Source organism: Chionomys nivalis, chromosome 6, assembly GCF_950005125.1.
Source record: "Chionomys nivalis chromosome 6, mChiNiv1.1, whole genome shotgun sequence".
Classification (NCBI taxonomy): domain Eukaryota; kingdom Metazoa; phylum Chordata; class Mammalia; order Rodentia; family Cricetidae; genus Chionomys; species Chionomys nivalis.
This window is the reverse complement of record NC_080091.1, coordinates 89,801,029-89,828,352: the sequence shown is the minus strand read 5'-3', so window position 1 is coordinate 89,828,352 and position 27,324 is coordinate 89,801,029. Positions and strand designations below refer to the sequence as shown.

General features: G+C 46.7%; 1 protein-coding gene across 1 annotated transcript; it reads left to right on the top strand.

Annotated features, from left to right (window-relative positions):
• The first annotated feature begins 193 nt into the window (after window positions 1–193).
• Window positions 194–26,174, top strand: Ppef2 (protein phosphatase with EF-hand domain 2). Its single transcript, XM_057772337.1, has 16 exons — window positions 194–248; window positions 3,169–3,296; window positions 3,435–3,492; window positions 4,586–4,749; window positions 5,967–6,081; window positions 6,976–7,022; window positions 8,394–8,560; window positions 9,109–9,145; window positions 9,223–9,372; window positions 11,895–12,287; window positions 15,353–15,538; window positions 17,620–17,762; window positions 21,730–21,836; window positions 22,871–23,034; window positions 24,091–24,178; window positions 25,402–26,174. Exons 1-16 carry the CDS (start codon window positions 194–196, stop codon window positions 25,632–25,634), a joined length of 2,235 nt encoding a protein of 744 aa, XP_057628320.1. The 3' UTR covers window positions 25,635–26,174.
• The last annotated feature ends 1,150 nt before the right edge of the window (window positions 26,175–27,324 follow it).

The following is a 27,324-nucleotide window of genomic DNA, read 5'->3' as shown; positions in this document are numbered from 1 at the left end:
TAAACCGGAGGGCGAGGGACGACAAAAGCAGGGATAAACAAACGCCTGCGTGCAGAGCCTAGAGAGGAGGGGGTGTTCTCACGGGACAGTTTGTTCCGTGTGAACTGAGGCTTTGTGTGACTCTCCCTCTGACAACGCCGCTTCGTTCCTTCCCCAGAACGGCTGTGTCCCGCGGGAGCTCTGTACCTCAGCCATGGGAAGCAGCTCCTCCAGCCAGCACCACTTCGCTTTTCAGAATGCTGAGAAAGGTACGCTCGCTCCCCTCCTTCAGGGCTAGCGGCTGTGCCCGAACCCCTGCTGTGTGGGGCGGAACTCCTCAGGACAGAAGAGAGAGGGTGCACCGCACCAGGGTCAGTGGGGAGGAAAAAACTGATGCTAATTCACGGAACAGGACCGGCTAACCTAAAAGAGGTGGAGAACTGAAGAGGAGCTGTTGAGGTCTGCAAAAGCCAGGCCAGTCCGAATCCTGCAGATTTCTGTTTATTAGGACTCTGCGTAGCTCTGGCTGCCTGCAACCTGCTACGGACCATGCTGGTCAAAAACTGGCCACCATTCTCCTGCCTCTGCCTCCCAAGGGCTGGTATTGGGGGCATGTACCACCATGTCCAGCCTTCTGTAGGACTCTAAACTTTATTCCAAAGGCATAAAGGACCCAAGAATTCAAAATAAGAAATTCTATGACAATATTTTTACCTCTTCAAAACATCCCTGGCTTCTGTGAAGAAAGGCTTGAAGAGAAGGTAGCAAGAAATGAATTTTTAGAGAGACTAATGTCATCTCTATTAGGTACTTTTGCATAGATGTGACCAAATACCTAACAGAAACTTTATTATTATTATTATTATTATTATTATTATTATTATTATTATTGACAGGGTATCACTATGTTGTGGGTCTGGCTGGCTGTCCTGGAACTTACAGAGATCTGCCTGCCTCTGCCTCCGAAGTGCTAGGATTAAAAGCCTATGCTACCACACCCCCACAAAGTATTTCTTAAACTGAGAATGTTAACTGTCTTAGTCAGGGTTACTATTGCTGTGATGAAACACCGTGCTCAAAGAACTTGGGGAGGAAGGGTTTCTTCAATTTATGCTTCCACATCACGATTTATCATCAAAGGAAGTCAGGACAGGAACTCAAGCAGGGCAGGAACCTCGAGGCAGGAGCCGATGCAGAAGTCATGAAGGAATGCTGCTTACTGGCTTGCTCAGCCTGCTTTCTTGTAAAACCCAGGACCCCCAGCACAGGGATGGCCCCATCCACAATGGGCCAGATCCTTGTCATCGATCACTAATTAAGAAAATGTCCTACAGGCTTGCCTGCAGCCTGCTCTTGTAGAGGCGTTTTCTCAGCTGAGGCTCCCTCCTCTCTGATGACTCTGCCTTGTGTCAAGTTGAGGTAAAACTAGCCAGGACAGTAACATATGAAGGACTGGAATGGAGGAAACACTCACAACTTGTTATGTGACATCGAGAGTATCCACTCTTCACGGAGTCTAATTACTTGTCTAGATGAAGATGCTGAGATGTAAGATGGTTTGCCAAGGCCATAAAGCTTGGCAGGGCAGTTTAGAGGAAGTCAGCCTCTGGATATTCAGCCTATTGCCACAGTGTGGAAATATCACACGCGCACACACATGCGCTCACACACACATTCTTCAAGTGTGTAAAATCCTTGCCTTCCTTCCCAGAATCTTCAGACCCCAACTCTTCTACACATATACAGCAATTCTCTCTCTCCCTCTTTCTCTCTCCCACCCCCCTCTTGTCGGTTTTTCGAGACAGGGTTTCTCTGTAGCTTTGGAGCCTGTCCGGGACTATCTCTGTAGACCAGGCTGGCCTCAAACTTACAGAGATCTGCCTGCCTGCCCCCTGAATGCTGGGATTAAATGCATGCACTACCATCCAGCTTCTTCTTTTTTTTTTAGTAAATTATTTACTTATATCTTATGTGTATGCACATTTTGCTTACACGTATGTATTGTAAAGGTATATGCATAGCAGGCTTTTTCTGTTGGGCCACTAACCAGCTCCCAAATCATGACACGGCAACTTATTGGTTATAAATGCTCAACCTAGCTTAGGGTCGTTTCTGACCACCTCTTTCAGCCAGTTTCTCTTATCTCTTGCCGCAGGAGCCTTTTACCTTTCTTTCCTTCTGTGTATCTTACTTTCACTGCTTCTCAAGTCTGGTTGGCAGTTGCCTGGCTTCTTGCCCTGGGTGTGTCCCTATTTTTCCTCCCTCAATCCCTTTTCCTCTCCTTTTTCTGCTCATATTCTCTCTGCCAGCCCCACCTATCCTTCGTTCTGCCTCGCTATTGGCCATTCAGCTCTTTATTAGACCAATCAGGTGCCTTGGGCAGGCAAGGCACATGCAAATACAACACAGCTTTTCATAACCAAACAAACGCAACACAAACAAGTGTAGCACATCCTTACATCATTAAACAAATGTAACACGCCTTTGCCTAGTTCAAATAATATTCTACAACACATATGTTTGGTGCCTTCAGAGCCAGAAGAGGGCGTCAGATGCCCTGGAACTGGAAATACAGACAGTTATGAGCAGTCACATAGTGCTGGGAACAGAACCTGGCTTCTCTGCAAGAGTGGCCGATGCTCTTAACTGCTGAGCCAACTCTCAGCCCCAAGAGGTTCTTGTCAAGTAATCACCTGTTTAGCAATGGACCCGCGGCACTAGCCTACAGATGCAGTTACTCTGATAGGCCAAAGAGAAGCAGGAAGGTGTTTCTTTAGGTGAAAAGATGACTTTTCTTGACTTAACCATCAAGGGAAAAAAAAAGAGCATAGATAGCGTCATTATATTCCTGGTTTCCGGCATCCACCAGGAACTGCAAATGTCTCCATTCAGAAAGGGGTCAAGGTGCGGTAAAACTTTCAAGAAGTGAAAATCCAATAGACTGTCAGTGGTATTAGCACCATCAGTCATGGCAGGGATTTGGAGGGATGCTGGGATGGGCACGGAGGACCAACCTCTGTGACCAACAGTAAGATGATGCTTCCTTCTGGCATTTCCGCTTAGAGTTGTCCCCCACCATCTTCTCCCCGCCTTTACGGTGGGACAGGGTCTGCACACCTTCCTCCCCTGCTTCCTGCTCCATCTCTGGGAGTTCCTGCTCACAGGCCTGTGTCTTTGTCTGTGTTGTAGCCTTCAAGGCAGCGGCCCTGATCCAGAGGTGGTACCGGCGCTACATGGCCCGTTTGGAGATGAGGCGGCGTTGTACCTGGAACATCTTCCAGTCTATAGAGTATGCTGGACAGCAAGACCAGGTCAAGGTATGCCGGGGGGATGGGAGACTGCCTGCCAGCCCGGGCAGCAGGCCTGGTGCTTGAAGGAAGGTTCAGCCGATCCGAACCACTCCTGGATCCTGTTTCCCTCGTTTTTAAAGCTAACCTTGTCTGTTTTTTCCACAGCTCCATGATTTCTTTAGCTACCTTGTGGATCACTTCGCACCCAGCAGCCACCACGAGAGTGAGTACGGGAGCTGCCATGTGACTGGTCTTCTGTCAGTGTGGACGGGGTTACACAGAGGGTAACTGGGACCGGGAATCCGGTGAGAGCCCAGGACTGAGTGAGCCGGTTGGCAAATGAAGGACAGAGTAAACCTTTAGCCTGGGTTCTCCTGGAAGCACACGTGGAGGCCAGAGTTTAAGCGCCAGGAGCTGGTTTACTAAGTGGCAGGAATCCCTGGAGGTGGGGACAGGAGGGGGTGGACTGGGATGGAGGGAGTGGAGAGAGATGCAGTAATGGGAGAACCACCAACAACTCAGGAGGACTGGGAAATAATGAAAACTGAGCCTCCAGACACCAGGACCCTGGGGCTGTGTCAGCCTGGGTGTCCCTGGATGAAGACCTCCTGGAGAGAAGAATGTAGGGAGAGTTGACTCCACAGCCTTTCTGGTCTGCCATTCATGGTCCCCCGCAGTCCGGCAGGGAAAGCCTCGGCCTGGGCTTCCAGAGGTTGGCAGCTGGAGGAAGCTGCAGTGCTGGGAATTGTCTTAGACCCTGCTGTGCCTACTGAAGGAGGCGAATGGCCCAGAATCTTTTCCTTCTTGGCTCTGCTCTGACCTCCTTCCTGACTTCTGCATTTCTGGGTTTTCTCTGACCCATATTTTAATTGTTAAAAGAAAGATTTATTTTAAAGCATGTGTAGATGTGTGTATGCACATGTGAGTGCAGGTGCCCAAGGAGGCCAGCAGAGGGCACAAGATCCCCCTGGATCTGGAGTTAAAGGTCCTTGTGAGAAGCCAGAGTGCTAGGAATCTAACTCAGGACTTCTGGAAGAGCAACAGTTAGGAGCAAGCACTCCTAACTGCTGAGCCATCCTACCTCTATCGCCTGTTTATGGTGATTTTTTAAAAGTAAATGAAGCTAGATATCAACTAATGATTGTACTGTCCCAGAAATAGAACCTCTCTCCTGGGCCCTTCCTCATCTCCTGTTTCTTTCCCTGTCATATCCTGGGCTGGAGCCAGTGCCCTGGCAGGGTCCCATTGCATTAACAATAAATCCCACTTGGTCTATTCCTGAGCTGGCCTGCCTTTGCCCTCTGTGTCTGGACTAGGGGACTTCCTGAACCGCATGTTCACTGAGGAGAGATTCACCCAGGATGTGGAGACAGACTACAAATCCATAGAGGTGCCCGACAGCTACACAGGGCCACGCCTCTCCTTCCCCCTTCTTCCTGACCATGCCACCACCCTGGTGGAAGCTTTCAGACTGAGACAAGTAAGCCTAAGTGGGAATGTGGGTGCCTCCCGACTTGCATTCCTGAGTAAGGGCCGACCAAACCAGGGCCGGAAGTGTAGCCAGGCTGCCCTGGTCCAGGAGCCAGTCTCTTAAGATCGAAACCTTTGCCTTGTTCATTTGGCCCGCAGGCAGAATGGCGAGGGATGCTGGGATGCTCCCGCTGAGCTGAGCGCTGGGGATGCAGCGGCCCTCGTCAGGCTGACACACTAGTGGTGTAGGTAGACAAGCAATACACCAATGAGTCAATACAGAAAGCAATGAGAGCTAAGGAAGAGGGAGCAGGAAAGGCGGCAGTTTTACAGAGTCTGGGACGAGATGTCCTGCAAAGGTTCAGGGTGGTGAGGGATACACCTGAGCTATCTGAGAATGGAGTATTCTAGACAGGGGAGCAAGTGCCAAGGCCCTGTGGTCTGTTCAGGGACCTTCGTGGACTGTTCAGAGACCTCGGGAAGGCCACTGTGGTTACCAAGGAGAAATGCAGGGACTAAGTAAGAGACGCAGTGGCAGAAGCTCCAGTTTGCTCTTTAAAATAGCGGGGCCCCATGCCTCACACCTTTAATCTCAGAATTTGGGAGACAGAGGCTGGCTGATCTTTGTGAGTTCCAGGCTCGCTGGGTCTAGAGAGTGAGTTCCAGCAGTCAGGGAGACAGTTCATAGTGAGAACCTCTCTGACGTAATTATGAAGCCACAGCTCTTGCTGAGGTGAGACTAGCGTGCAGGATGAGGGCTGAAGCAGGGAGACCTGCGGTAGACAGTGGTCCAAGCCAAACACTGTCTTGCTTTGAAACCCCCATGGCCAGTGGGGTGAGAAGTGGCTCTGTTCTGAGAGGCCCGTAGTTCACGGTCCTCCCATTCTTTGCCAAGATGAAAGAAAGCAGTATAGGGGTCGGGAAACTTCTTCTAAGTAATGGCAGGATCCACCTATGCTACCAGTGTGTGCACTAATTCCTGCTTTGCTACTACAGACATGCACTGCTCCCTATGGGCAAAGAAGAGTTTTATAGACTAGACGGAAAGAGGGGGTGGCTCTATGTTTACAAAAGGGAGAAATGAGAGAGAAGAAATGAAAACAGTTGAGTGAAGAGGATCCATAGTTTACAGGGTTCCTTTTGGGGTCCGGGGTTGGCTGGGCATTCTCCAGCAAAAGTGGGACCGCCAGTGTTGTTCTGTTCTGTCGCTTTCCTTCCTCCCAGTAGCAGCTCCATGCTCGCTACGTCCTCAATCTTCTGTACGAGACCCGGAAGCACCTGGCCCAGCTGCCGAACATCAACCGGGTCTCAACCTGTTACAGCGAGGAGATCACAGTGTGCGGTAAGTGCCTGTGGGTGCCACCTTCCCTGGCTAGACACAATCCAGAAAACACTGCCGTAGCGAGGAGTCTGGAGAAGGAGCTGAGCCAGCAGGAACATGATGGCATGTGAATAGTGTGTCAGCTCACCATTTACACATACGTTCCACACTTTCTTAAAGGAGACGTGGCTCAGAGAAGAAACCATTCGTAGTGACCCCAAGCTCACATTCTATCCTGAGAACAAAATCATGGCAACAACCAGCCAACCAACAGCAAAGAACAAACGAAGAAACCCCACCTGGCCTTTTGTATGAGCAGATGTATTATTTTTTTGTACTTGAGCCAGTTTCAAGGCTTACGATTCCCATTCGTACACACGTCTCTCCCACGGAGAGCCCTAGCAGCCAATCTTCACCATTCGCTGGTAGCATCCACGCAGAGAGAAGCCCACGCTCCAGCTGAGAGAGATACACACAAGGGGTTGCGAACTGGTCCAGTCGATGTGTCCTGCCCACTCTGCAAGCATCTGAACGTTAAGAATCATTGTTTCTACATGTGAACAGGAGATTTCTTTTGATGTCTGGATTTGGTAACTTCTCTTGAACAATCTCCCAACGCTGGCCCCAAAGTGAGCAGCAGCTTCTAAGGAAAGTCTCTCACCCCTTACAACCCTGTATCATTCTTCCCCATCTCCATTTCAGCAACAGCACGGATTAGTTACAGTTTGCGAGAATCATGAAAAAGAAAAAAGAAAAAAAAAGCATTTTCAGCTTTTCCATATCAAGGTGAAAAGCAAGCCATTGTCCCTAGATCAGTAACTGTTGGTTCCTTCACTTGCTTGGGGTTTTCCAGGCGCAGTAGTTTTCTCGCTAAAGAAGGGTCACTATGAATGAATATTTTTTTTTCTTTTTTAGGAGATCTGCATGGCCAATTGGATGACTTAATATTTATATTTCATAAGGTATGAACATTCAAATTTAGTTACTTTCTTGCTGTGAGGCTTAAATTAAAAGATCAAATATGCCTTCCATTCCACAAACAATTAGTCATAGTCTGGTTTTTAAAAAAGATTTATTTTTATTTTGTATGTATTTTTATTTTGTCTGCACCTATTTCAGCGTACGACATGCATGCAGTGCCTATGGACACCAGAAGAGGGCGCTAGACCTCTTGAAAGGATGGTTGTGAGCTTCCGTGTGGGTGTGGGGAACCAAACCTGGGCTGTCTGGAAGAGCAGCCAGAGCTTTTAACTGCCGAGCCATCTCTTCGGCCCCAATTGCTTGGATTTTTAAAATATTATTTTAAATGATTTATGTGTCTGTACAACACATGCCCTAAAAGTCAGCTTTGCTTTCGGTTCTGGTTTATTTTTGTAAAATTTAGGCAAACCCAATGGTATATTGATAGGCAGTTGGAACCATTATTAAGCAATTGATTTCCTATTTTTCCAAATAAAGAAGATTACTATGAAAGCAACCAAAGTTTGTTTTTATATCCGTTTTAGCTGTAAGTAGAATATATAACAAAGTGCATATTCAATATTTTATTAGTACAATATTACTTTGTATGTGCGTATTTCCAAATCATTATATATAATAAAAATAAAGCATAAGAAAAAAAGTACATATATATATATATATTTTTTTTTTTTTTCAAGATAAGGTGTCTCTGTGTAACAGTTCTGGTTGTCCTGGATCTTACTTTGTAGACCAGGCTGTCCTCGAACTCACAGAGATCCGCTTGTCTCTGTCTTCCATGGGCTGAGATTAAAGGCACGTGCTGCCACCACTGCCTGACTCTTTAAAAAAAAAAAAAAAAAAAAAAAAGGTCTCATGTAGACCAGGCTGCCCTCCTTCCAACTCACTATGTAGCCCAGACTAGCCCTGAACTCCTGATCCTTCCTGCCTCTCCCTTCCAAGTTCTGGGATTCCAGGGGTGTGCTAGCATGCTCAGCCTGGAATTATTTTATTTAATCCTTATGAGTCCATGGCAGTCATTATGACTTTTATCGTTATTGTTGTTATGTACTTGGAGCTTAAAAGTGACTTCCATGTCACAAGCCAGCATCCTTTGGTCCACACCGCAAGGCAACACTGTGTCTCTGTATAAAGTGTCGGTTCTGATGGGCACCCTGTCCTCAGCCTCTTTGGGAAGGAAATAAAGCACGATGGGGAACATTTCCCTCTTCGCTGGCGTTTCCCTGTGGAGGAACCCGCAGATCACAGGACTGACTATTTCTGACCTAGCAGCCAGAGGCCTGCTGCCTTTAACCTAAAATTCTCTTCCCCCTGCTTTTTTTCCCCTCCCCCATGGCCTCTTCTTGGTTTGGAAGAACGGTCTACCGTCGCCAGAGAGGGCGTATGTGTTCAATGGTGACTTCGTGGACCGAGGCAAGGACTCAGTAGAGGTCCTGATGGTCCTATTTGCCTTCATGTTGGTTTATCCCAAGGAGTTCCATCTTAACCGAGGAAACCATGAGGATCACCTCGTGAACTTACGGTACAGGCCCAGACGCGCTGGCTGTCGGGTGCTTGCTTTCAGTTGTAAAAGTTACTTCTCTAGAGTCCCTTACTACAGATGACTTTAAACATGGTTTTCCTAGGGCTATGGCTGTAGCCAGCGATGGCGCTCTTGCCTAGCATGCCCAAGGCTCTGGGTTCAATTACCAGAAAAAAAAAAAGTTTTCTAATTTCTGAAAGAACACACAGCATACAATATTTTAAAATTTTTCTTTAGTTTTCATGCTATTTTACTATTGGAATAAGAATATATTTCTAATGTATAAATATTTTTATCTTGAAAACAATAAAGATTCACACAGAGAAACTATTAAATCTAGATAAACAAAAAGAATAGAATTTAAATATTTCATAATTTCTCTACCCAGAAATAATGGCAAAATTGCAAACTTCTTGATGCTGACTCCTAGCTCTCTCTATTTTTAAACATATTCTAAGGGCACAAAAATAGAGTAAGCACTTTTGTAAGGTGTGATCACGCCATGGCCTCTGTCACTAAATGTATCTCCATGTGTGCTTTGTGTCCAGATACGGCTTCACCAAGGAAGTGATGCAGAAATACAAGGTGTGCCCCTTCCCAAGTCACCCTTCCCCTGCCTCAGGCTGAGATTCGCAAAGCTGAACATCTTGTCGGTTTCGCAGATACACGGGAAGAAAATCCTAAAGATGCTTCAAGACGTCTTCTGCTGGCTTCCACTGGCCACACTGGTTGATGAGAAAGTCCTTGTTCTTCATGGCGGGGTCTCAGACAGGACAGACTTGGACCTTCTGGCTAAACTAAACAGGCACAAGGTACTGTTTTCATGAGCCGATAGAAATCCCACCTCTGTCTGGTCACATTGGTAAGGGAAAATTAATGTCGCCTTGCATGGTGACATTAGACATGGTGAGAATGTGGAGAGAGGACTGAGGGTTCACAGCTGCTCAGGGAGCAAGTGTGTGATAATCCATTAGCAATGTCTGTCATGGTCACATAAGAGGGGAGACCAATGCTGTGTGTTTGTCATTCTTGATTTAGATAATTCTAATTACCTGTCCCTTAATGCCATCACCTGAAGAGCCTCTAGTTCCCAAATGATTCATATCTGAATCATCTCCAGCCCCCACACTTAATTTTTAAAATAAGGTTTAAGCAAAATTTCTTATCTGTTTGTGTGCTTTGCCTGCATGTATATATGTGCACCATGAGTGTGCCTGCAGGGGTCCAGTGAGGGCATCGGGTCCCCTAAAGCAGGAGCTTCCGATGTCAGTGAACCACCATGTGGGTGCTGGGAATTGAAGTTGAGACCCCTGTAAGAACAGCAGGTGTTACTCCATCTCTCCAGCCCCCATATTTAATCTTAGCTGGCCCTCCCACCCATCTCCTTCCTTCTCCACCTTCCTGCCCCCGCCCTCACTTACATTCCTGAGAGTGTAGGGCCCTAGGACCTAAAGCCAGTTCTTCATTTTTTTTCCCTTGTTAAATCTACATGTTGCCTGGCACCTGATTTTTTTTAAGCTTGATATTTCACAAACTTTGAGCTCATACCTTCTGTTCAGCTATGTTTCCATCTGGAGACAGAGACAGCAAGCCACGGGAGAGCCAGTTATCTCATGGGGAGAACCCTATGGAACGCTGAACGCACTGAAGTGGGAGGGACTTTGGAAAGAGTCGAAGGAGCAGTTTATTTTCATGGCTCAGCACATGCTAATTTCTTAACATTTAGCTGGCAAGGCTCTTGGCAGGGCTGGCACAGCTGCCTGTGGGGAGTACTGCGGGGTATGGAGCGGCGGGGGCGGGGCCGGGGGCGGATCCAGTCAGGCTACTGGGTCCGGAGCAGGAGGAGTCTTGGTATCTCTGCGTCTCAGTTTTCTTGGCTGTCTGTAAAGGATGCTCCCACAGAGCTGGTGAGAACATGGGTTGGCTTACGTGAATTGGGCAGAGTACACCTCACCAGGAAGCCTCAATACACTGGAACCCGAAGTCTCCCTTAGAGTCGAAGTTAGAGACATTCTAACTAGGAGCAGGTAATGGAATCCTTAAAGTCCCCTGCGAGGTGACGTGGGGTGTGTGTTGGGGGGTGGGGGTCACAGCTTTTGTTTGAGTCTGCAGTGGGGCAGATTGACTAGGAACTGGGGGATCTCAACCCGTCTCTCTCCCAGCTGTTAGGAAAGGGTCGGGCAGCTCCTGTCCAAAGTCCTTACAGCCTCCTTGCCTCTACACAGTGTGGTCTCTTCCCAGCACAGTCGTCTCGCTGGCCCTCTCCAGGACCTTTATTTGTTCTTGTCCTAAGCCAGTCCATCCTAGGTTTTTTGTTTGTTTTGTTTCGTTTTGTTTTTACATCGGTTCCTGCGTCCATTTGCGCGGGGAAGGGAGGGAGGTGAATCTGCACATGTGCTCAGAGTTCTTAGCCTCCTCAGCCTTCCCGGTGGCCCTCGGCCCCAGTGATGGTTGGTCTTTGTATTCATTGACCGGCAGTTCTGTGCCAGACCTCTGTCTTTCTCGAGAACAGTGTTCTATTTATTTTCAACTCGGTCCCAGCATCACGATGACTGAGTCGGTGACGGCTCAAGCTGAAAAGGGTTTCCCCTTTCCCTCCCTTGTCCCTTATGCAGCGTGTAGGGTCACAGCATTTCCAGTTGCCTGTCTAGCAAGAGTCTGCTTTTCTCGATTCTAACATCAGCCTATCAATCGAGGCAATCCAGGACTTCCAGCAGATGGCGCCAAACCCCGCACAGAATAGATGGTTTGTTTTTCTCTGTGTACCCTGTGTCAGAGGCATGATCTGCTCGTCCATGTTTTATGCCCTGGTCCCACTACTGTTCCATTCTCGGGTATCATTAAGCAAAAAGAATAATTCCTTAAAAACAGCATGATAATGCTGCGACTGTTCGCCAGAAAACCTAGGCTACACGACTGATGGGCAGACTGTGTACACAGCGAGGATGCGCTTACACATACGGTGACTCACGTTGTATACAATTTTGCCTTGGAGATACAAAATGTTACTATGTGTTTTTGCGAAAATATGTTAAATATGAGTTCTTTAACCATGAAATACAACAACAACAACAAAAGATATAGGCGTGCCAACACGTGTTTGAATGTGGTGGCGCTACGGAATTGCTGTCCTAAGTTCTCAAGATCAGTTGATCTCAAGATCTGTGCTTGTCTCGGCCCAGGAAACTGCAGAGAGAAGCATGGTTGGTGGTCTCCAAGGTTTGACTGACCTGTATGCTGGAACCATAGTCTGAAAAGACAGCGTTTCATTCTTACAACTCTCTGTGTGTTTATTTATTTGTTTGCTTGTTTGTTTGTTTATGGACACGTTTAGATTGTTTCTACTATGAGGTGCAAAACGAGAAGGGAAAGTGAGAATCGGGAGGAGCAGAGGAGAAAAGCCAACCAGACAAGCTCTGGACAGAGACCTACTCCATGGTTTCTTCCGCAAAGCCGCTCTCTGCCCACGTCGCCTTTTCACCCGGGCTCTGGCTCTAAGACCTACAAAACCTGCCGCTCCTGCAGCATTCCCTGCAGCTCGCTGAGCCACAAGGAGCAATCCCGGCAAGTGCGGCGCTCGGTGGACCTGGAGCTGGAGCGGTGCCAGCAGGAAGCCGGCTTCCCAGGGATCAGAGAGAAGGGGGAGCCCTCGCCCTTGGCCCCAGACACCCGCTGTGATGCGGATGCGGGACAGACACCGGAGCCCACTCCGGAGGAGTGGAAGCAGGTAAGTGTGGCTAGCTGCTGCTTCTGAGGATATGCCTGCCATCTAGGAATCAACAGATCAGAACTCCTGTAAAAATGCAGAGGTTGCCCAAGGGCCCTCTGAAAGAATAAAAATACGAAGAAGTGGGGCCAAGTGGGGGGATGGAGGGGCTGCCATGGTATGCCACTAAACAAACACGCCACACACAACAAAGTTAACACAGGAGGTTTATTATGAGAGGGGAAGAGTGAAAGGCCACGTCGGAGTGGGGACAAGAGAGGCAGGCAGATGGGGGGGATGGGGAAGAAGGAAGAAACAAGAGGAAGAAAAGCAGGAGAAACAAGAGGAAAGAGGTAAGAGAGCGAGCTGTGCCTGGCGGACACTTTTAAAGGGTGCCCACGTCGCATAGCTGATGGTGGAAAGGCTCCTGGCGACCGCTGATGACGTAGCAGAAGCAGGCTGCTGCCCCAGAGGAAACTAACACCCACTTTCTATCAGGAAGAGGATTAGTTTTGTCTAATAACTCATGTTAAGTTTGTAATGAGCGGGGAGAGGCTGCAAGGGACTGTCGCCCACAATTATCTGTTTCAGGACTTGGCATCAACTGGGGATGCAGGTTAGATCAACTCAGTGGATTCTTTTCCATGCTGATTTTATGCAAGAAGCTGGCTACTATAGTGCAAAACTTAGATAACTAGCCAGCAGCTTCTGGCCCCTGTTGTCAGCAAAGTATGGGCTTCCCCAGCTCTCTGGAACTCTGTCATTTGGCCGCTACGCCCTACCTGCAAGGGTGTCTGGGAAAGTGTTTATAGCTGGGCACATTGCTATCCCAAACACAATCATTCTCTCAGGACAGAGGAAAGCAAATGGGGCAGATATGGCGGTGGCCCTGAACAGTATGGCCCATCATTTGCCGAAATAGTTGACTCAGGCTAACTGGAAGAGACATTTGCAGGGGCAAGACCACATCAGGGAGGCCCCGAAATGGCTGGCCTGCTGTCTTGGTTAGGTATTGTTGTTCTGGTTTGGCTTTGTATTTTGAGATGTGGGTTTCTCTGTGTAGCCCTGGCTGTTTTGGAACTCACCACATGCCAGGCAGGCACACCTGCCTCTGCCTCCCAAGTGCTGGAATTAAAGGCACATGTGACCATACCTGGCTCCTATTTTGTTACGGTTTCTATAGCTGTAATTAAACACCATGACCAAAAGTAACCTGGGAGGAAAGGGTTGATTGTGCTTCTACCTCCACATCATGGCCCACCATGGAGGAAATTCAGGGAAAGAGCTCAGACAGATAGGGACTTGGCATCAGGAGCTGATGAAGGGGCCACGGAGGAGTGCTGCTTACTGACCCTGGAATGCTCCGGCTGTTTCCTTAGGTACCCCAGGACCACCAGCCCAGGGGTGATGACCTCCCTGTGGGATGGGCCTGATGTAAGGATTATCAATCAAGACAGTACCCCACAGACTGGCCCATAGGCCAGGCGTACTGAGGCATTTTCTTAGTCATGTTCCCCTTGTCTCAGATAACTCCGGCTTGTGTCAAGGGACATAAAACTGTCAGCACACCGTAACCAGGTTGGAGGTGATGTTGGTGGTTTGGGGCAGTTATAGATCTATGAAAACTTTATGGTGCTGTCATTTGTCATCTGCAAAAATGGCAGTTTCATAGAGTCCATCCAACAAAGAAGAATCGAGACTCCTTTGAGAGCTAAAACGAGCAGAAATTGCCCCGGCTGGACAAAGGAGGATGAAGAACAGAAGTCACATTCTCCCCAAGTTCTTGATCTGGGCTTCAACACCAATGTACACTTGAATTTAAAATGAAGGCCTCTCCTTTCGTGACACATGACCCAATAGTGTGCAAATATTTCAAACGCATTTTTCGTGCAAAGTACATTCTGGCAGTATTATTACCATCCCACCAAATCTGCAGTCCCTGCGTCTGTGTTGTGTCAGACCAGCAATGGATACTCTCCTGAGTGTGAGCAAGACGGTGGAACTGCTGGAAACACATCTCAGGTCTTCTGCAGCCTTCTGTCAGAATCCTTAAGTTGCTTCAAAAAAGCAAAATGGTGGTTGAGCTTCTCCAGGACCACGGCTAGGGCCCCTGAACGCCACAGGGAAGACTGTCCTGCCATTTCTAGTTCTGCCTTCGCTTTGGAGCCAGGGTGGATGGGCCTGGGATGTGGGCTCTGAGAGTATCAGCCCTTATCCACAGCTGCTCCCCAACCAATGCAACCTCTTCTACACGTTGACATTTTATATAAGATTTATATCCAAGAAAATGGATCTGTGCTTGCCAACCAATAGCCATGTATGACTGTACATCCACTTATGAAATAAAACATTTCTAAGCTGCATGCCTGTGATCTCTATTCTCGGGAAGTGGACGCAGGAGATCTCAGCCAGCCTGGGCTACACAAGACTACGTCTCAAAACAAGCAAACAAAAACAAATGAACAAGCAAGAGATCTCAAACACTTGGAAGCTGAGGTAAGAGGGTCATGGTGAGTTCAAGGACAGCCATGGCTGCTTAGCAAGACCCTGTCTCAAAACAAACAAGCAAATAAACAACCCAAGCAAACAAGAAAAAGATGAGACAAATCTTTTTAAATGCAGCCTTAGCATCCAAAATATAAACATGGGGCTGGAGAGATGGTTCAGTGGCCAAGAGTAAGAGCACCGTGGGTCACTCATCCAGAGGACCCTGGGTTTGATTCCCGGCATCCATAGGAAATCTCAAAACCACTTGTAACTCCAGTCCCAGGGAACCCAACACCCTCTCTGGTCTCCTTGGACAAATAAAACTTCAAAATAAATGTGTCTGATATCGATTGCATAGAAATGGATTCATTTCCATCTTATTTTTCCCTTCTTTCCTCCCTCCTCTGCTTCCTCCTCCTCACCGGCTTCCTCTACCTTCTTCTTCTCCTGTGAATGACTGAGTGGTTGTGTACCTTGATCTTCCTCCACCTTCCTTCTGTTTTTCCTGAGTGACTGAGTGGTTGTGTACCTTGATCTTCCTCCACCTTCCTTCTGTTTTTCCTGAGTGACTGAGTGGTTGTGTACCTTGATCTTCCCAGGTGGTGGATATTCTGTGGAGTGATCCCATGGCTCAGGAGGGCTGCAAGGCCAACACTGTCCGAGGAGGAGGCTGTTACTTCGGGCCTGATGTGACAGAAAAGTTGCTGGAGAAGTACAAGCTGCAGTTCTTGATTCGCTCACATGAATGCAAACCTGAAGGCTATGAATTCTGCCACAACCGCAAGGTGAGCTGAGCTAGGTTTTGTTACCTACTTGCCCAAGGCAACTGGGTACTGTGTGTGTGTGTGTGTGTATGCGCGCATGCATGTGCGTGCTTATGTGCACATGGAAACATGAAGTTAACATTGCATTGGGTATCTTCTTCAGTGCTCTCCACCATATTTGTTGAGGCAGGTCACTCACTGATTCTAGAACTTACCAATTCATCTAGCCTGGCTGGCCAGTAAACTCCAGGGGTCTGCCTGTCTCTACCTCCCCCACACTGAGATTACAGATGGGTACCACTAGCCCAGCTTTTTGTGTGGATGCTGGAGAGTCACACTCAGGTCCCCGTGTTCCACGCGGCAAGCACTCTCCCATCAGAGCCATCATCTCAGGGTTTACAATCTTACCTTGGACTTTTACGACTTTTTTGTTTTGTTTTGTTTTTGAGACAGGGTCTCTCTACATAGCCCTGGCTATCCCGGAACTCACTATGTAGACCAGGCAGGCTTCAACCTCGCAGAGATTTGCCTGCCTCTGCTTCCTGAGTCTTCCTGGGATTAAAAGCATCACCACACCCAGCTTTTAACATTTTAGGTTTGTTTGTAACTACTGCTTCCCAAAAGCCTGAAAGCAAGGGACAGATAAGGGCCTTTTTGATTGATGAACATAGGAGGCCAGCGTTTCCCCAGACACCTCTTTACTTCTAAGTCACGTGGTTTGTGATCAATTCCCTCAAACATCCCTTCAAGGCACTGGATTTTGGCACTGTCCAGGCAGACATTCCGGTTCTTGTGTATTTAGCTATCTCCAAATGCAATAATGTAGGACTCTGTGTTGCCAGGGTCCTCTTTCTGTGGAGAACAATGGATTCACAGTTAATTAATAGAAGAAACATTTGGCTACGTGGTTATCATGTTTCCTTGTTGCAAGGCTCCAAGAACCTTTCTTTCCAATGCTCACTGTAAATCTTAAGGGAGAGACAGTACGCTCAGCATCCCCCAGGATAAAATGTACATGTCAACAGGGGAAAGTCTCACAGGGTATCTCTGAGGTACGACTGTCTTAGCTAGGGTTCTGCTGCTGTGAAGAGACACTGTGACCACGGCGACTCTTATAAAGGAAAACATTTGAGGTGGCTTGCTTACAGTTCAGAGGTTTAGTCCATTATCAACATGGCATAGCAAGGCAGCATGCAGGCAGACATGGTGCTGGAGAAGGAGCATGTTGATATGCAGCCAGCAGGAAGGTGACTGTCTCACTGGGTGTGGCTTGAGCACATACGAGACCGCTAAGTCGGCCTCCAGGGACACACTTCCTCCAATGAGAAGACTACACCTCCTAATAGTACCATTTCCTTTGGGGGCCATTTTCTTTCAAAGCACCACAGGTACAAAACCCATAGAAACGCTACTCTGGGAACCAGAGAGATGGTCAGCTCAGAATGCTTATTGCTCTTGCAGGAGACCTGAGGTCTGTTACTAGCATCCGTGTAGAACTCACAACCACCTGAGACTCCAATCCTGAGAAATCTGTCGCTGACTTCTGGCCTCTGTGGGCACTGCACACACACACATACACACACACACATAGATTCAGAGAGCACATAAACTCATGCAGGGTCATACACACTCAAAATTATAAAAAAGGAATGAAGGAAATCCTGCACTGGGGCAGCTCACTAACTTTAGAACTAATTTGCCTTCTACACATGACTGCCTCGGTTATTAAGTCCCAGCCCGCTTCCAAGCTTAGCCAAATAAAGTATATTACCCCTTTGTTTAAAGCAACTTCTGCTAATTTTACTTGGGATAGAAAAGTGAAATCATGTTATGGATCTCCAATCAGTTTGAGTGTCTACAACTTAAGTCACAATTCTCTAACAGCATTGAGGACAGAGAGGTGTGTAGAAGGAGGAGGAGGAAGATGAGGGAAGGAAAGGCAGAAAGGAGAAAGGGAGGGAGGGAAGGAAGGAGGGAGGGAAAGAGGGAGGTAGGTCTGTAGATGAGTGTGGGAAGCAGCCCCGACGTGGTTTGGTCAATGGGGTTGAGGATGAAGGTTCTTCGGTGTGCATACATGCCATGACGCTTCTGTTTTGATTCAGGTGTTGACCGTCTTTTCTGCCTCCAACTACTATGAGGTTGGCAGTAACAGAGGTGCCTATGTCAAACTGGGACCAGCCCTGACTCCACATATCGTGCAGTATCAAGCTAACAAGACGACACACAGGCTAACCATGAGGCAAAGGCAAGATTTTCAATAAGTGGTTATCAGAAAGAATTTTTCTGAGCAGTGGTGACACACACCTTTAATCCCAGCACTCAGGAGGCAGAGGCAGATGGATCTTTGTGAATTTGAGGCCAGCCTGGTTTACAGAATGAGTTTCAGGACAGCCAGGGCTATTACACAAGGAAACCCTGTCTCCAAAAAAAAAAAAAAAAAAAGAAGAGCAAAAAGAAGAAAAGGAATTTTAGTGTTGTGATACATTCCTATTGAAGTCTAGAATAGACATTGTACCAGAGTTCCTGTCTTGTTCTCTTTGTTGTTGTCTCTTTGTTGTTGTTTTTTATTTTGTTGCTCGGTTTCTTTTTCTTTTTGAGATGGGGTCTCACTGTGTAGCCTTAACTGGCCAGGAACTTGCTGTGTGTACCAGCATGGCCTTGAACTCATGGAGAGTCACTGGCCTCTGTCTTCTGAGTCCTGGGATTCTTTAGCTTAGAACTGGTTTTTCTTTCTTTCTTTCTTTCTTTCTTTCTTTCTTTCTTTCTTTCTTTCTTTCTTCCTTCCTTCCTTCCTTCCTTCCTTCCTTCCTTCCCTCCCTCCCTCCCTCCCTCCCTCCCTCCCTCCCTTCCTTCCTTTCTTTCTTTTTATTTCTTTTTGCCTTCTTTGAGACAGGGTCTCCTGTAGCCCAGGCTGGCCTCAACCTCACACGTAGACAAGGATGACCTACACTTTCCATTCCTTCTGCCTCCACCTCCCAGGCAGGCACTACCACAGCTGCCTAATTCTGTTTTCTGATATAATGAAACATCTGAGGCATCAGAAGATGAACTTATTTAGCTTACAGTTTTGAAGGCTGGAGGAGTAAGATTGGGCAGCCTCTCAGCGTCCTTTGGAGAGGACCTGAGTGCAGGTGGCATCTCATCAGGGGTAAGGACTCAGGGAAAGGTCACAACTTGAGATGGGAAGCAGGCAAGGGAGGGGACTTAGGTTTCATCTATTTTAGTAGTTTTCTCACAGAACTCAGTCAAAAGTCCCACAAGAGCTGCCTTATTCTCTTGGGTGAATGCGTGTGTGTGTGTGATAACCTAAGGACCTTGTTCTCAGCCCCACCCTACAAAAGTTCCATCACCACACTGCGGTTCAAGTCCCCGACACATGAACCTTTGGAGAACGTGTCCTAGCAAACTAGAGCAGCCTGCTTCTCCTCCACACCCTCTCTTCTCTTCAGCCTCCCATCACTGATACAGGCGCCTCTGGATAAGATCCAGGTATCAGGCCTCCAGGTGTCAGGCCACTAAGTCCTGTCAATGCTATTCTATTTCCTGCTACTCGGGAACGGTTTGTGTTACTCTAAGGGGTAACACACCCGTGGGACTTGGCAAATAAGATTCCAGAGCACAGGTCTGCTAACCGTGAGCCTTTCCGGGAAGGAAGCCTGGGCTAGGATCTGACTGGTATCTGTTGAGATGATTGGAGTTCCGACTCTAGTGGAGAATTTAATGTATGTGGAGAGTTACAAGAATTTACATATAGCATCTCCCACTGAGTTTGTGACATGTTTTCATTTGATCCATTTCGTTTTGCTAGATGAATCCACCAGGAAACAGAACTTAGCTCAGCCAGCCTGCAGTGGGGCTGGCAGTCTGCACCCTGGCATCAGATTGTAGCGTTCCTGGGTTTAATGACTGTTCAATATTGCCTCCCACAGGGAAGAGGGCTTCGGGGTAAACAAGAGCTTGCTGAGAGGTCCAGCTTTAGTCTGAACAGTCTTCTTTAATTATTCAATCAAACTAAATTAAAAATCAAAATGGACAAAGTTAGCATAAATCAAGTGGGTGGAGATTTAAAATATTAAAGATTTAACATTGACTTTGAGTCCAACCTTTTTCAGAAAGAAACGTGACATAAAATGTAAATTTCCCATAGAGAATGAACCCTCTCGTGAATCCATATCATCCTTGGAGCTTTATTAAAAAAAAAAAAAAACCCAGCCACCTGAGCTTCCCACAGGGCTGGCTACTCAGCTGCTCCCGGGGAGTGGACCCAGCACCGGAAGACTGCAATCTTCTTGGATTTAGCTGTTATCACTACAGAGTCACTGTGGGGGACTCTGTGATGAGTGAGCTTTAATAAGAAGAGCAAATAGAATTCCTCTCATGGTAAACACTGAGTGCATTAAATTAAGTTACTAATTACTTATTATAAATTACTTAGCCTAACTTCCCCAGAAGTCACTATCAACAGCATCAGCCACCTAGAACACAGTGGTTAAGTTAGAACTCAATAAAGGGACTGTCCCAAGGCCTCAAGACTGTCAACTTTTGCTTGCCTTTCTCAAAAGCGCCTGAGTTCGTTTACTGTTTAAATTCATGTCCTACGGGACGACATAGCCAGCCTGGGTTTCATCTGGCAAGGCCATGGCATCAAGTCATGATGGTGCTACCCACTTCAGAGGGTGTGAAGGACTGGCGAGTCTATGCAGGCAAGCTGGCCAGACGTCTTGGTGGGTAAAGGCACCTACAACCAAGCCAGACAACCTGATGTCTGTGCCTGGGATTCACGTGATAAAAGGAGAACTAACTCTTGAAAGTTATTCTCTGATCAGCATGTGCGTGCTGTGGCAATTACACACACACACGCACATGCACATACACATGTATACACGCACAATACATGCAGAGTTCCAGGTGATAAAGAGAACCTCATCCAGACAGAAGGCTGTCTAAGCATTGCTGCCCCAGGTCCCTGCCTAAGTGTCAGTGACTACTGTTTGCCAGGACATCATTCAAGCGACTGCACTAACCTGTTCTTTTTAGAGTCTATAGATCTGTTAGGTTCTGGTGTATTCTAGACGTATCTTGTGGGCTCATACACCCAGGCAATTTGGACCAAATTTCAGATAGCTCCCTCCAAAGGTTACTGGAACCTGCATATGGGTTGCTAGTTAAACAGCTTAAATTGCAATGAACATCTCCCTAACAAAAACAAAACTCTATTTCTTTTTATTTTTGTTTTTTTTTTCTTTGCAAGAATGCCTCATGTATTCCAGGCTAGCTTTGAACTTGCTATGTAGCCAAGACTAACCTTGAACTCCAGAACCTTCTGTCTGCCTCCAGAGTGCTGGGATTGTAGGCATGTAACACTATACCTGGTCAATGAATAGTTTTATCAAACATAACAAAAATGCTTTAAAAAATAGTTATCACTTGAAAAGAAAGGTTAGCTGATCGTAATTTATAGAATGGTTGACTCTTTGATATCACAAATTAAGTACATTTGTTTTCTATATCTTGTCCCTACAATTATAAATATTTATCAGTTATCTATTTTGGGCCAAGTGCTATGCCCATAATTATTTTGTTGACCCAATAAAAATGAGAAAATTGGGTTAGGGCCGTAGTTTATAACTATAATACATGCTTAGCATGGACAAAGCTTGATTTCAACACTCTTTTTTTCATCAAAAAATAATTTTAAGAAACTTGAATTAGTGATTTTTGTGTTTTTATGTAAATATCATTTTCATTTTCTGCTAAATAATAAGAAAACATGATGATTTAGGATGATGCTAGGCTTTCTACGAAATGCTCACTATGAATTTTCTTATTTAAAGTCCACTTTCACCCTGTGAGGCCCATGGCCTTTTATACCTTTTTATGGATGGAGTCATAGTCTGCTTAGAATACTTGACAGCAGGGCAATCTGGTGTTTTGGTTTTGGTTTTTCAAGCAGGATTTCTCTGTAGCTTTGGAACTAGCTCTTGTACACCAGGTTGGCCTCGAACTCACAGATCACAGAGATCCGCCTGCCTCTGCCTCCCAAGTGCTGGAATTAAAGGCACATGCCACCATCACCCACCTGGCTAGTAGAGGGAGAAATAAGAGATGGAACACTTCCCTCCAAAGTTGAGCTCTTGGGAGCCCGAGGTACTGAGAAAGAGAGGACTTATCTTAGGCTCAGCTTTTCACGACCCCTTCTCTCCGGGCTCCAGGATCAGCAGGGTGGAGGAGTCAGCCCTGAGAGCCTTGCGGCAGAACTTATTTGCTCATTCCTCGGACCTGCTTGTCGAATTTCAGAAGCACGACGTGGATGAGAGCGGTAAGGACAAGAAACACACGTAGGGAGTCTCGGCAGGCTGGAGCGTGACCATGCTGCTAAGGAGAAGAAGGGGACAGGATGTTTGTCCTGGAAGGACAGAGGACTGACTCGGGGTAGAGGGAGACAGATGTGGCCATAGGCAAACGGCAGTTTATGAAGGGGGAAAGAGGAAAGCCCTCGTTAGGATGACGTGTTTGGTTTTAAATTGGGCATGTTAATTAGGTGAGCCAAAAGGAGGCTTTGCTGTTACACTTCAATACTTTTATGGCTGGACCTTGGTAGTCAGTCTCAGGAGGAGGAAGTAGCCAAATAAGGGAATAGACCTTGGTGGTATCTACGGTTTAGCAAGGAAGAGGGAATGGGAAAAAACAAGGCCTGCCAAAGCCATGTTTGCCATGCTTGGACCTGTTAGAGAGCCCTTCAATACACACACATACATATATATATACACATACATATACAAATACTTACATGTACATACATATACACATATGTTTTATGATATTATTTACAATAATCTTTAATAAACAAATTTAATAAACAAAAGAATGCATCATTAGGCCGGGCGGTGGTGGCGCATGCCTTTAATCCCAGCACTTGGGAAGCAGAGGCAGGCGGATCTCTATGAGTTCGAGACCAGCCTGGTCTACAAAAGCTAGTTCCAGGACAGGCTCCAAAACCACAGAGAAACCCTGTCTCGAAAAACCAAAAAAAAAAAAAAAAAAAAAAAAAAAAAAAAAAAGAATGCATCATTAAGTTTTAATTATAGACAGACACCAGAATTTTATATCATATTTGACACACACTTATGCTTCTTGCCTATTTGAAATTCAAATCGGCCACCTTGCATAGCATCTGGCAAGCCTTGTTTCCAGTCAACTCTAACCAAGAGAAGGGGCTGTGCTGCCCATTCTTCATGCTGCCCACCTATAGTTCAAGAATGTCAGGATAAAAATGTACACATGGCATGCACGTCCTGCTGGACGAAACTGAGTTTCTAGGCGGCAGCTCAACAGGCCCGGCTGTTCCCGCAGGCACGGTCACCCTGAGTGACTGGGCAGTTGCCGTCGAGTCTGTGCTGCACCTGGGCCTGCCATGGCGGATGCTCCGGCCACAGCTGGTGAATAGTTCCGCGGATAATGTGCTGGAGTACAAGTCCTGGTTGGAGAGCTTGGCCAAAGAACAGCTGAGCCGAGAGGTAAGTGGGTGACCGGGGTGACCTGGAGCACACCGTAGCCTCAGAACCCCCTCAATTCTGAAACAGCTGTTTAGGGCCCCAACTGGGGAAAACAGAAGCAATTATTTGTTATGTTCCCACGTGTCAGACTGTGTGCTCTGGGGGTTTACATAGCTGCCTCAATTAATCCCCCCAGCACCCTAGAGGTAGGAGTTACCCTGTGCTATTAGAATGCATTGCCCATAGAGCTTAAGACATTAGCCTGGAGTTAGAGAATTCCTCAGCAGTGACTCAGGCATGGTGTACTTTGTGGGAAAGCGTGTGATTAGCATGTCCAAAGCCCTGGATCAACCTCCATAGCAAAACAGACTCAAGTCTACTGACTTTAAATCTCATTTTCCTAACACTGTCTGTGACTCTTCCTCTGTACTAAAATACTAATAAATAAATAGTTACTGGTAATGCCATTAAGTGAGACTCTCTGTTATGTGCTTTTGAAAGAACATTCTTGCTGCAACATAATTCACATTTTTTGTAAATTCACCTACCTGAAAGAACACAATTCAGTAATGTGTAGCATATGCTCATCCCTTGTTATCTGGCATGAGGAGGATGCTGGGGGCTGTGGATGCTCAAATTCCTGTGTGAAAAGCATGGCTGTGCACATCCTCCGGCAGGGTTTAATCTCTAGGTTACTTATAATATCTAATGCAATGCAAATGGTATGTAAAAATCTGGGACTCTGGATTGTAGAGGGAATAATGATGGGAAAAGTCTGTACATGTTCAGCACTGACACGATTTTCATCCATGGTTAAACCATGGATGCTGAACCTCTGGATGTAAAAGGATGACTATATTCTCAAATATGGGCAACCATCCGCCACAGTCAGTTTTAGAATATATATATATATTTTTTACCATGAATGACATTCCTACTTCACTCCAGAGAGGTGGAATAATAAAATACCTTTAATCTTTTTTGAGAATGTATAATTGTCAGGGTTCATTGTGTGTCCTAACTATACGTTAGGATAAAAAAAGATAAGGTGGTTTTATTTATTTATTTTTCTTACAGAATATCCAGTCGAGTCTTCTGGAAAAACTCTATAGAAACCGATCCAACTTGGAGACGATTTTTAGGGTCATCGACAGTGATCATTCAGGTAAAATGACCCATTGTCCTGTCACTGCTGCTGCTGAGCTGTCCCCAGCCGTGCTCCCCAGCCGTGCTCCCCAGCCGTGCTCCGCAACCATGCTGGAAAAACACTTTCTACAGCAGGTGGTCTTGGTGAGATTTATTAGTATCTGTTTGGGATGGACTCCTCCCACGTTCTCTAGCCTGTCAACTCCCGGGCTCAAGCCGTCTCCCTGCCTCACCCTCTTTAGCTGTCCCAGATCACAGCGCTCACCTCCACTCCTGGCTTCACCGGGTGACCTTGGAATCTTTGTTTAAAAAAAAAAGAAAAGAATCAATTGCAGGCCAGTGAGATGACTCAGTGGGTAAAGAGGAACTTGCCTGAGAATCCCCAGAACCCACAGCGGAAGGCGAGGAGAGAAATGACTCCTGAAAGTTGCCCTCTGACCTCCACATACAGACTGGCTCGCATGGACAAGAGCATGCATGTGTATGGTCGTGAGCAGAGTCACTACACTAATAACCACAACAAGAAAAGCTTAGCTGACGTGAGCTGGGGATGAAGCATGGCGGTAGAGCCCTGGTCAGCCATCTGAGAGGCCTTGGCCTGGGCTCAACTTCTACAACTGCCAAAAACCAAACCGAAAATAAACTCCAATGAACTGCCCATGGGCCCAAGGGCTCTTGTTATGTTATGAGCTGTTTTGATTTTTGAGGTGAGGTCTCAGAACACTATCCAGGCTGGAGTCTACGTCTTGGGCTCAAGTAAAGCTCACACCTCTACATCCCACGAAGCAATGTCAAGTGTGCCTGCTTACACACATTTTGTAAACAGTATGAATAAGTGTAAGACTAGGGTGAGTTAGTGTAAGACACCCACGGCTGACGTTTGGGGCAGGATGATGTATTTTGAGGGGTTCATTTTGTGCATTGTGTGGTGTTAAGCAGCAGCCCTGGCTTTTGTCCACTAGACGCCCATAGTACACTACTCTCACGTTTGCTACAAATGTAAAATGTCTCTAACATTGCTGGATGCCCCCCACCCCCCACCCCAGAGCATAACTGCTCCCCGCTGAAAAGCACTCATGATCCGCGCTTTTCTGTGGTGCCCTTGGGAGTTTATACTTCACCCTCAGCCTTGGGGTCTGCATCTCCCTACTAGCTGGGCAGTTGGTTTCCCCACGAGCAAGTCAGACGATAGATACTAGCCCCGTAACTCTATGGGCTCACCGGCTTCTCCCCTCTTGTAAGGATTCATCTCCCTGGATGAGTTCAGACAGACGTGGAAGCTCTTCAGCTCGCACATGAACATCGACATCACAGATGACAACATCTGTGACCTCGCCAGAAGCATCGACTTCAACAAGGATGGCCGCATCGACATCAATGAGTTCCTGGAGGCCTTCCGCCTCGTGGAGAAGTCCTGCTCTGAGGGCCACGCCTCTGCTTGCTTACAGTCCACAGACACTGCAGAGAGGGCCTGAAGAGTCCAGGTCCATGCTGAGGCTAGCCTGGCCTTTATCACCTACAGTGCCTAGGGGCAATGACAGCTTATGGTTCCACATAGACTTGGGGGACTTGATGCTGAGAATTTGTCACCACCAGGCATTGGAATCCAGAATCACCTATTTGTGGGTTGGTGGGCTATGCATGGTTTGTGTGTGTGTATGTGTGCGCGCGTGCATGTGTGTGTGTGTATGTGTGTGTGTTTGTGAATAGATAGTGGTCCCGCCCTCATCTCAGAATCTTACAAAGTAGAATTTGGGTGTAGGTATGTATAAATTCTAAAATATACTCTAGTTATCACTGATAATTTAACACCCTCATTGCTTTCATTTCATACCTTTTATTTATTGTTTTAAAATGTTAAGTTGGGGGGCTGGAGAGATGGCTCAGTGGTTAAGAGCATTGCCTGCTCTTCCAAAGGTCCCGAGTTCAATTCCCAGCAACGACATGGTGGCTCACAACCATCTGAAATAAAGTCTGATGCCCTCTTCTGGCCTGCAGGCATACAAGCAGACAGAATACTGTATACTTAATAAATAATTAAATATTTAAAAAAATAAATAAATAAAATGTTAAGTTGGTGAGAGAAAGGTTTTTTAATTGTATTTACTCCTATGACTGGTACCACCCTGACTGCAGCCTGGGATGAGAACAGAAGGTTCAGTTCATCTGTGCCCTGGCTTCTGCCCCTCAGCAATGGTGAGGTAACAAACAGGTATTGATTTAACTCATTCAACTTATGGCAAATCCAAACACAGTATAGAGAATTAATATGATAAACTTTTGTTTAGCTCACCTAATTAAAATTTTATGTGTATGGATGTTGTATCTGTGCTTGTGGCAATGTGCACAGTGCCCATAGAGGCCAGAGGATGGTATCAGATCCCCTGGGACTAGAGTTAGATGTTTTGAATTGTCATGTGGGTGCTGGGGATTGAACCTGGGTCCCCTGAAACAGCAGCCAGTGCTCTTTCACTCAGTCATTCTGCTCCTCACTACTTTTATATACTCTGCCTTTTAGCTGTAAAATCCTTTCCTGGTTTCCTCTTTCTTTCTTTCTTTCTTTCTTTCTTTCTTTCTTTCTTTCTTTCTTTTTCTTTCTCTCTCTCTCTCTCTCTCTCTCTCTCTCTCTCTCTCTCTCTCTCTCTCTCTCTCTCTCTCTCTCTCTCCCTCCCTCCCTCCCTCCCTCCCTCCCTCCCTCCTTCCTTCCTTCCATCTTTCTTTCTTTCTCTTTCCTTTCTTTTCTTTTCTTTTTTGCTTGCTTGCTTTATGCAGCCCTTTTGTGGCTCAAGAACATTCAGGCAAGCTGGGCGGTGGTGGTGCACGCTTTTAATCTCAGCACTCGGGAGGCAGAGGCAGGCGGATCTCTGTGAGTTCGAGACCAGCCTGGTCTACAAGAGTTAGTTCCAGGACAGGCTCCAAAACCACAGAGAAACCCTGTCTCAAAAAACAAAACAAAACAAAACAAAACAAAAAAGAACATTCAGGCAAACGACGCAGAAGACCCCCCCGTCCCTCCACAACGACTACCTTGCCTCTCGGGAACAGCCGCATGAAATGCCAGACAGGCCAAAGAGCCTCGCTGCAAAGGGCAGCGGAGTGCCAGATGGCAAGCTTTCCCAAACCCACTGCATGCCAGAGTAATACATTTATCAAGTAAGTCTAGAA

Bases quoted from the DNA above. Each gene is read 5' to 3' on its own strand.
- Ppef2 (XM_057772337.1), top strand. From the start codon at position 194: ATGGGAAGCAGCTCCTCCAGCCAGCACCACTTCGCTTTTCAGAATGCT. The intron at 3,297-3,434 runs GTATGCCGGGGG...TTTTTTCCACAG, and splicing joins GACAGCAAGACCAGGTCAAG to CTCCATGATTTCTTTAGCTA. The intron at 9,146-9,222 runs GTGTGCCCCTTC...TCGGTTTCGCAG, and splicing joins AAGTGATGCAGAAATACAAG to ATACACGGGAAGAAAATCCT.